The sequence below is a fragment of the Bison bison genome, unplaced genomic scaffold (genome assembly GCF_000754665.1).
Source record: "Bison bison bison isolate TAMUID 2011002044 unplaced genomic scaffold, Bison_UMD1.0 scf7180017864530, whole genome shotgun sequence".
Lineage (NCBI taxonomy): Eukaryota > Metazoa > Chordata > Mammalia > Artiodactyla > Bovidae > Bison > Bison bison.
Window position 1 is genome coordinate 8731973 of NW_011495080.1, and position 10359 is coordinate 8742331.

The window sequence follows — 10359 nt, forward strand, 5'->3', positions numbered from 1 at the left end:
AAGAGTCGGACATGACTAAGTGACTTCACTTTCACTTTTCACTTTCATGCATTGGAGAAGGAAATGGCAACCCACTCCAGTGTTCTTGCCTGGAGAATCCCAGGGACGGGGGAGCCTGGTGGGCTACCGTCTATGGGGTCACACAGAGTCGGACAAGACTGAAGCGACTTAGCAGCAGCAGCAGCAGCAGGTGGACAACAATCCTGAACTCGTGAAGCTGAAGCTCTTTGGGGGAAACCAGACATTAAAGAGCACATCATATAAGTAATTCCAATAACACAAATAATTAAATACAGTGGTGAAAAGTGCTAAGAATGAGAAGTATGCAGTATTATAAGAATGTTTAGCTTGCAAGCAGGAATGTAGCCAAAAGGATGGAGCTTGGGAGAGGCTGGCTGAATACAGCCCAGCCCTCTCCTACTTCCTTTCCAGGCTCCTGCAAGTGATGGATGAGAGAGAGTCTAGCAGTTTATTTCCCCTGGAAGCCACATTGCTGATGTGGTGCAGGGTACCACGACTCCTGCTATTTAATAAAGAACCCTGCATGTGTCCTGGATAGATAAATGAGCAAATATTCCTGATTGAAGAACCACATGGCCTTCCTGATATGAGTGGATAGGAGGGGATGGGGCTGAGGCTGAGGCTGGGAGACTGAGATGGGGAGCCAGGTCTGAAAGTTGGGAAGAGTACAAAGGGTCAGCTGCACTGTTTTCCTTCCCTAGGGGCATGGAGCTCCTCTGCACTGTGGGTGGCTGCTGCCCTCTGATGGGCACAGGACCGCAGTTTCTTTTTGTTCTGTAGGGAAGGTTTGGGTCCAAAGCAGCTCCAACTTAACACTGTAGGGGGTGTCCCAAAGGGATGCTGGAGCAGCCTTCTCAGGATTCTTTCCCCAGTGCACGCTGCAGCCAGGACTGGGAAGGTGTCCCCACAGCTAGGGCCCTGATGCTTGTCATTTAGACTTTGGGTATGAAATTTTGATTTCTAAGGTGGTGAGGGGGCAGGAGAGGAGGAGAAAATAAAGGAGAAATGTGGAATTCCAAACCAACTTTATTCAAAGGGTCCATTTTCCTTTGTCTATTTGTCTCTCTTTATCCTGGATGGAATTAACCCATTACCTTATAAATCTGTTTCATATTTCAATACTTCCTCCATTGAGTTATGTGTTTAAAAATAACTGTGGCTTTTTCTTTTAAGCATAAATGCTTGGCGTTAGGGTTTCATAAATCTAATGTTAAACATTTTCCCTTTCCCCGCATCGCTATCAACCAGTTATCCACCAATCCAAAATATGTGGAAAGTAGATCGGGTTTGAGGAGAAAGGGGAACCCTTTTCACTGTACCTTTTGTACTTTTTGAATGTTCTACCTGCTCTGTGTTCAGGTTATACCGTTTAAAAGTAATTACTAAAAAGTCGCATTGGGTACTTTTGTTCTATACAAATGTTATGCAGGGTGCTGCAGTCTTGCACACAGGTCAGTTCCTGAGCCCAATGGGGTGGCAAACACTGTCTGTGTTCCAGGATCCAGGAGCACCCAGATCTCCTGGCCAGTGAGATTACACAGCCTTGGGTCCATCTAATAAGCTGACCTGAGGAAAGCTGTCTCTGGGAAGACCTGGGTTCTAGGTCTGTGTAAGCTGGATGTATTGCTTGTTCTGGGTGTGTTCTTTTGTGATCTTGCATGGTGCAGGCTTTGCTTTACTTGTAAGTTTTTTTTGTACTGATGTTTGTCTATCTCCCCAAAACTATTCTCCATGAAGGCAGGAGCCCTGTCTTTTTTTAGCTCATCAATTTTATCTTTAGTGCCTGGCACATAGTAGGAGCTCAGTAAATATTTTTTGAAAGAATGATTATGTATGACCTGTGCCTATTTGAACCTTAATAGCTTTGTCAGCGAAGTGTTAAAGGCACAGATTTAGTTATCTGTTAAAGTGTGACAGATGTCTCATATTCTCTGAGAACTGGAAATTTGTTCAAATGATATATGTGATCACTTGTTTTGACTTGCATTATGGCTGTGTTTTATGCACGTAATCTTGGGTCTCCTGGATCCTGGAACACAGGCACTTTAGAAAATATTTATTAAACATCCACTATGTGTCAGATCCTGGGTTAGACCCAGAGCAAAAACAGCTTCTCCTGCCTGCCCTGCTGAGTTTGGTATCGATCCCCAGCAAGTTAGATTGTAATAAGCCTAGAAACTGCTGCTGCTGCTGCTGCTAAGTTGCTTCAGTCGTGTCTAACTTTGTGCAACCCCATAGACGGCAGCCCACCAGGCTCTGCTGTCCCTGGGATTCTCCAGGCAAGAACACTGGAGTGGGTTGTCATTTCCTTCTCCAATGCATGAAAGTGAAAAGTGAAAGTGAAGTCGCTCAGTCGTGTCCGACCTTCAGCGACCCCATGGACTGCAGCCTTCCAGGCTCCTCCATCCATGGGATTTTCCAGGCAAGAGTACTGGAGTGGGGTGCCATTGCCTTCTCCGAGCCCTTCTCCTAAGGGAAGCCAAATTTCCCTACAGAGGCAGGGGCGGTACTTGGGTTAGGGGGTGGAGCCCCGCTCAGGAAGCTCCGCCCTCAGGCGGCACTATTTTCCTTCCCTTCCGGAATGGTTTTTCCCTTTCCTCTACGTCTTCCTCCGGACTCTTTTGAGTGACGCGCACTTCCGGAGTCTCCCGGCAACTTTAGTAAGCGTGGTCCTCTTACTAAAGCCAGTTACTTGACTCGCGTGCGCGACCTTGCGCGCCAGTTTCTCGGCCTCATGGCCGGACTGACCCTGTTTGTGGGCCGCCTCCCGCCCTCGGCTCGCAGCGAACAACTGGAGGAGCTATTCAGTCAGGTGGGGCCGGTCAAGCAGTGCTTCGTGGTGACCGAAAAAGGTAGGGGGCGGGGCGATCGAGAACAGAGTTGGGGTTCCCGGGAGCCGGATGGAGGCAGAGGACATTCTTCCAGCCTTAAGTGAGCCCTTAAATGAAAGGCCTTGGAAGTTGAATTTCTTTTCCAAACGGACTCTACACTAGATAAATCCATAGGAGCCGTTTCTGGAAGTCAAGTCAGCCCCTTAAGTTTATGTAGGCTTCCTGTTTATCATGCGCGCTCACATACAAGATCTCATTTATTAGTGAAAAACTTAATAAATGTGATGGACAGGGAGGCCTGGCGTGCTCCAGTCCATGGGGTTGCAAAGAGTCAGACACGACTGGGCGACTGAACTGGACTTAATGAAACACCACTAAGACTTACTGAGAAGCAGCTGATTGCCAGGTGCGGTGCTTGAGTTTCATCTGTTACTTCCTTTAATTTCCCCATCAGTCTTGTTGGGTGGAGAGTAAACTCCATTTTACAGATGAGAAATCTAGGGCTTAGGGAAATTTAGTAACTTCAGCTTAAGTTCGTACTGCTAGTAAGAAGTGGATTCAGAATTTGATCACCAGACCCCGAGCTCTTAACCAATATGTTATTCATTCACCCATTTATGTATTTCGTAAATATTAATTGAATGTTTACTAGGATCCAGGCAACTGTTGTAGGTCCTCGGGATACATTAGTGCACAGACCAAAAGCCTTGATCTGTGTTCAGGATGTGGAAGACAGCCAATGAGCAAAATATATAGTGATGATGGTGATATATATTGAGGAGAAAAATAAGTCAGGGAAGAAAGATAGGGTGGTGGTGGTGGTGGTGGTGGGGAACCTGTAGAGGAGTGAAGAATAGACATGGGGAAACCTTACTGATGTGAGAAAGTGAACTTGGGTTTCTCAGTGTGAGGAACAGCTTAGGCAGAGGGAGCTCAAGGATACTGAAGAGGAGTGCGTATAGTATATTGGAGGAATATAGACGAGACCAGGCCTACTGGTGTGCACTGAGTGAAGGAAAGAGAATTAGCAGATGCCACCTGGTCCTTCCAGATCATGTAGGACCTTACAGGCCATCAAAAGGACTTTGACTTTTACTCTGAGATAGGAAACCACTGATTTTGAGCAGGGAGCAGTGAATATGATCTGCCTTGCATTTTGAAAGATTCTCTGAGACTGCCATGCTGAGAATAGGCCATTAAGAATAGGACAGGAGACCAGTTACTAGGCTCTTGTGGTAATCCAGGTGAAAGCTCATGGGGTTGGACCAGGTGCTCTAGCAGTGAAGAAGGTAAAACATGATTGGAATATGGATCAGATTTGGGGTCTGAGAAAAAAAGTGTCAAATCTGACTCCAGGGGTTTTGACTTGAGCCACTGGAGGTATTTACTGACTTGTGGAATACTGCCATATGCCTCTCATTCTATTTGATGTTCATGGCATCACTATGAAGGAGGGTTAGCATGTATTAGAATGAGTAAGAATTGTAAGGGTTTTAATTGTAGAAGCATTTCTTCTTACCTAGACTATACAAATTTAGCTTCCTTCCAAGTCATCAATCTGTCGCTGTACGTGGCTGCTTTCTTGCCTTTCAGGCTAGCAACTGGTTTGAAGTAATATCTTGGGTACGCCTCTCTTCCCCCATGGTACCAGAGTATGTGAGTAGGCAGTCCTAAAACTGCACTAATAATCACTCCATCCTTATCTTCTGTTTTGTTAGTAACAGAAATTAGATTTAAGATCACTGACATGGCTCTGATTGGTATACACACAGCTGGGGCCTTTATCATTTTAAGTATAGATATGGGCGAATGAGAGAATGAGAGTGCTGTACAGCAGTGTTTCTTAAATGGCAGATCATTGTCCATTTGTGGGTCTTGAGTGGTTGATGACTGGAGTTTTTTGTGTGTGTTTTTTTTTAATGAAATAGTAGTATATCTATATATGGTAAAGGAGAAGTTTTCATGAGACTTTTTTTTTTCAGTATATAAACAACTGGGTCCACTATAAATCACATTTGTTACTGTAGGTCATCAAACCAGTCTGAGAAACATTGCTCTGCAATGCTTGGTTGCGTTCCAGGGAAGAGCAGGCCTTTGAATGGGAATTCTCCTTTGGGTCCTCAGAATATAGGCTACGTGTAACCTTACCTGTAGCTATGTACATAGTCAGCATCTTTAACAAAAGCTCCTATTCCAATTAAACAGCAACAACAAAAAAGTTGCTTTCCTGTCTAGACAGCCAAATGTATTGAGTACTCTACTTCAAAGGATGGGAGGGAGGGGATGGCAGATGAAGTCTTACCACTAGTGGTGACTTGAACTTGCCACTTACCCTCTTTAAGATGGGAATAATTTCACAGGATTGTTGTAATTGTTTATAACGGACGGTGTTTTTGTGACTGTAGGCTTTTTTGTGACTACATGCTTTTATTTTGTCAGCAAACTCCTTCACGTTTCAGCTGCTTTTTATTTTTGGTTGTACTGATCAAGAAGGGCCCTGATTTCTCTTGTTCTTGTTTTCTGAAAGGTGAGTGGGCAGGCTTTTGTGAGAAAGAGTTTCAAGGATAAGAAATATATATAGTATGCTTTCCTAGGGCCAGGTGTCAACTTTAACCAGTTTATGTGGCTCAGCGTCCCGTGTTAGAAGGCTTGCACCCTAAAGCAGGTAAGGGTGTAGTTGTAAAGGAGAGCGTGTGGAGTTTTGTTTCTTTTTCGGGTAGTAGGTCTTTTTCTGCTTGGTCTTTTTCTTTTTTGATGCAGTAAATTACTTAAAATTTTACTACACAAAAATATTAAACTAAAAAAAAAAAAAGCATACCAGAAAGGGCAAAGGTGAGTTACAGTTGACATTTGCAACTGTTCAACAATTCCTTTGGAAAAAAGCGATGATAATATTGGCTTTTCCCTTCTTGGTATGTTCTGACAAAATGAGATAAGAGATTTACAGCTGCTTTGGAAAGGTTTAATTTGATACTGATTTCTAAGGCTTGGTAATAACGGTAATAGTATCTGCAGGCTCCTGAAGCAGTGTTTATTGTTTGAGGTTCTTTTCTCAGGGCCCCCAGCATTCATTGCTGATCTGTCCTCTTTTCTGAGGGGGGGCAACTGAATTATTTCATTGTAGTTTTTGAAGCTACCATCCTTGTCTTTCCTACCTTCTCTGGTGGTGTTTTGTTCTGTGTGATGTTGAGTTCCTCTTTGGAGGTGTAATGCATATTATGGGTCCTCCATATTCTTGAGATTTCCAGGAAAGATGGAAGAAAGGGAGCTGACAGCCAAGACACCACATTAGAAGAGGAAGCCTGACCATTTTTGAGGAAAAAGGAGATGGGGGGTGGCTCTCACGTTAATCTTGTCTCTTTCCCTCTTGAGAACTTTGGCCAACTGATAACTGGCTGGCCTGGCTGTATATCTGCCAGTTGAGGGCTGTGAGAATTGACTGGTTTAGAGATCTTGGCTTACTGTTAATCCCTCCCCACCCGATACTGTTCCAGGGAGTAAGGCATGTCGAGGCTTCGGCTATGTCACTTTTTCTATGGTGGAGGATGTTCAGAGGGCCCTCAAGGAGATTACCACCTTTGAAGGCTGCAAGATCAACGTGACCATTGCCAAGAAAAAACTGAGAAATAAATCCAAGGAAAAGGGGAAAACTGGTGAGTTTCTAGTAACTGAAAGGAGTTTTCCCCCAGGATCGAGGGGACAGTGGATTGGCTGGGGGTAGCATCTAGACCTAAAAGCTTCCTGAATTTTCTTTTGATGTCCAGAATCATCCAGTGTGTTTTTTACTCATTTTAGTCTTTTGTTTACTTATGAGTTTGGAAAACCTGGTGTTGCTGGGCATTGCCGTACTAAACCCTGAGATAAATGCCTTCTGTTGCTAGTACTTCTTTCCTGTGATACTCTGGGCTGAGAGGATCACAGACTTACTTCACTGCCTGTTATTTTTCAGAAAATTCAGAGTCCCCAGAGAAGGAGCTTAAGCCTAAAAAAGCCAAAGTGGCAGATAAGAAAGCCAGATTAATTATTCGAAACCTGAGCTTTAAGGTAAGAGAGAGGAAACACTGACTGTTCTGAAGGCTCTTGGGGCCAGGGCCTGCTTGTTGGTTGAACTCCCCGCCAGGGTGGTATAATTGGGCTTCATTCCTCCTGGGAATGACCTTTAGCAGTGTTGAATTCAGAAAATGGGCCTGTATAAACAAGAATTTATTCAGGATAGACAGCATGAAGATGTCTTCCTTTTGTGGAAACCACTGCTGAGATTGGGAGAGGAGGACAAGCTCTCTCACGTCTGTCCTTTTTACCATTTAGGTACAAAGCAAGATGTCCTCTACTTGAGAATGTTTGATGTCCTAGTCTCAAAATTTTAAAAGGAGTAAAAATGCTCAAGCTCTTCCCAGTGAACTAATTTAATAGTTGATGTTTTATATTTATTTGCCGTGATAACATCTCTTTCTTTCTCACTTTCCGGTTCAGTGCTCAGAAGATGACTTGAAAACAGTATTTTCTCAGTTTGGAACTATCCTGGAAGTAAATATCCCCAGGAAACCAGGTACCTGCCAACCTTTATTTTGTGTGGATTAGGTTATTTTACATAATGGTGATTTTCCATGTCACCTTTCAACTAAGCACTATTTGAAATAGAAATAGAAGGTTGGGGTCATACTCTCCAAGCCCCAGATGATATGGCATATATAAAGTATAGTGCTTGACACAGAACAATGTTTATTCCCCAGGTGGTGTTTTTAGTTAGATCAGAACTCCTTTTAGAAGACGAGTAAAATGCATTGCTCTCCTGAGCCTGTGTCAGGCTAACGTCAGCAGGATAAAGGCTCTTACTTTGGGCAGGGGGCTGACTGGCTGGCAGGATTTGAGCCTTCTCGCCAGTCCAGGTTGCTGTATAATCCATCTTAGTGTCTGTTGGTTCCTTCTGCTACCTCTGATTTCTTTGTTATGTTTGCACACAGATGGAAAGATGCGTGGTTTTGCTTTTGTTCAGTTCAAAAACCTCCTAGAAGCAGGAAAGGCTCTCAAAGGCATGAACATGAAAGAGATAAAAGGTAAGTTTTCTGTGCCCATCCTATTGACTCAGATATTTCTGGTGTTCATGCAGATTAACACAGTAACCCACTTTCTACATTTCTGAAAGGTGTTTGCCTTGTTGAGAGTCTCACTGCTAATATAGAAGTTGCTTTGATCTTAGGGTTAAACTCGACAGGACCCTTCCCAGCCTTCTCTTTTTCTTTTTTCAGTGATGAGTGTCCTTTAAATCTCTTAATGAGAAACCATTGCTGAAATGATCATTGATATACAGGCAGATTGCTGTCTAGGGGAATGTGAGATTAGCGGATTCTTCCCTCTTGATTATGATCCCTATTAAGCATATGTGGGCTCCTAAACTGACCTTGAGGTTACTCTGGGTATTGATTTACCAGGTACTCTGCCTAAAGAAGGGATTGGCTTGGAGACTTCCTAACTTCTGAGTAATGTGCAGATTATTCCAGAATGTCTGTTTTCCCTCTTGCTAATCTAACTGGAAACTTGATCTAACTGGAAGCACTGTACTAACGCTTTTTTTTTTAAGTCTATCTTATCCCAGGTGTTGTGACTGTGTAGAAAGGCAAAACTTCTGTTCATTGATAAAAAAAAGGTTAAGGGTTAAAAGAATAGATACCTACCAGGAGTTTTGTTTTAGGACCAACAGCCTCTGAATCTGCAGTTTATATGCCTCCTTTGGTTCCATTACTGTCTTTGATGACTAGGAAGTTGTTTATAGGAAATAGGAGTGTTAAAGAGAAGAACGCCTTTCTGATGCTACTTTTGTGTCTGACAGGGCGGACGGTGGCTGTGGATTGGGCTGTGGCAAAGGATAAATATAAAAGTACGCAGTCTGCTTCTGTCCCAGGTGAGATGCAGTGGTGTGGAGTAGGCGGGGTTGTGTGTCCTAACTGTGTGCAGGTCCGCATTGTACCATCTGGTGATCTGGTCCCAAAACAGGACCTTTTGAGTCCAAGCTCACTCCTCGATGTGGATGTGAGTAGTGGAGCCCAGGTTCATTGTCTCTACTACTTGCTGTTCTTCCCCAGTTTTCATAATACGGAGTGATGGAACATTATAAATAGGGACGCTTGAGACTTGAGTTTTATTTAGAAAACAATTGGCTTTTAAGCCACCAGGAGCTCAGAGAACAAACCCACAGAGGTTAAAGCTCATAGCTGGGCTCCAGAGTGTTCCCTTTGCTGGCCGTGGCACACAGTGGTGGGCTGTTTGCAGAGGCTCAGTTGCTGAGCCAGGTTTTAACCTTAAGGCTTCTGATGAATGGAACAGTCTCCAAGGAAACCTCAGGGATGAGGGGTTTTTGTTGTTTGTTTTTTGCTTTTTTTTTTTTTCTCATACTTTCTCCTGTTAGGAAGAGAAAGAAAAATATATGAGCGTCTGGAAGACCATAGGAACCAGTAACTTGGGGTGTTAGGTACTGTTGTTTAAATGACCTTGTTTTGGATACTCGATGAATTCCTAACCTTCTTTATCGACTATGAAGGTGAGGAGAAGAGGCCTGAACCTGAACATCAGGAATTGGATCAAGAGAATGGCAGGGAAGAAGAGGATATGGAGGAGGGGGAGAATGAGAGTGATTATGATGATGACGAGGAGGAGGAGGAGGAGGAGGATAAAGAATCAAAGCTGCCCAAACCTGTACAGATTCACAAGAGGTATGTGGCTCAGTGTGTTCTGAGACAACAGAGGAAGATTTAGGACTGTCTCTAAGAGGAAGATGGTGTCTTTCCCTGGCCCCAACATTGGAGAATTGGCACGAGTGGTGAAGTTGGATAGGGCCCCCTCTCAGCCCAGAACCTCAGTTCTGATCTGTGCCATTTCAGGGCAGTCAAGAGGCCAGCACCTGCAGAAAGCAGTGACGAGGAGCATTCTGATGACGACAGCGACCTGGAGGAAAGAGATAGTATTGATGGTGGAGAGGACCTGGCTCAGAGTGATACCAGCAGTGAAGAGCAAGAGGAGGAAGGTTTGCCTGGACTTTTTATAGACACTTAAATTTAAAATAGTTTACTGAGAAGTGGGCATCAGTTCCACTCGGGCCTCTTTTTAAATAGGACCTTAGGATGTCCTGTCAAACTTGTGTTTAAATGCTGAAAGGGAAACTTTTATATTCCTTTCTTCTAAAGATATTTTTGTTTTTTAAATGAGTTTGGAGTGGTTTTGAGGATTAAGATTCTTAGGGAATTTAAAACCTAGCTTACTCCTGAGGTCTTGTCTCTCTCTCTGTCTGAATTATCCATGTTGAATGAATAATTGGATAAACAGGATATTGCATCCTGCCACCAAAGTAGGTCCTCTTTCATTAATCTGATTATTTTATTTTTGTACTAAAATTACATTCTATTAAATGTGACAAACTCATTTTCCCATCCCTGCTGTATTTTTCCATTCTTGCTGTTGTCTGTAAACAACAAATTATATGAAGTAGATTTGAAAACCCAAAGAGAGTGTT

The 10359-nt window shown here is 43.5% G+C and overlaps 1 protein-coding gene across 1 annotated transcript in view; it reads left to right on the forward strand.

Moving 5' to 3' along the window:
- The first annotated feature begins 2657 nt into the window (after positions 1–2657).
- The window catches only part of RBM28 (RNA binding motif protein 28), a 32911-nt gene continuing 25209 nt past the window's right edge, over positions 2658–10359 (forward strand). Inside the window, exons 1-8 of the mRNA XM_010831765.1 lie at positions 2658–2873; positions 6347–6505; positions 6802–6896; positions 7326–7401; positions 7817–7909; positions 8683–8754; positions 9391–9562; positions 9731–9873. Of these exons, the coding sequence (XP_010830067.1) occupies positions 2756–2873; positions 6347–6505; positions 6802–6896; positions 7326–7401; positions 7817–7909; positions 8683–8754; positions 9391–9562; positions 9731–9873 (928 nt within the window). The 5' untranslated portion in view covers positions 2658–2755. The remainder of the gene's footprint in view (positions 2874–6346; positions 6506–6801; positions 6897–7325; positions 7402–7816; positions 7910–8682; positions 8755–9390; positions 9563–9730; positions 9874–10359) is intronic.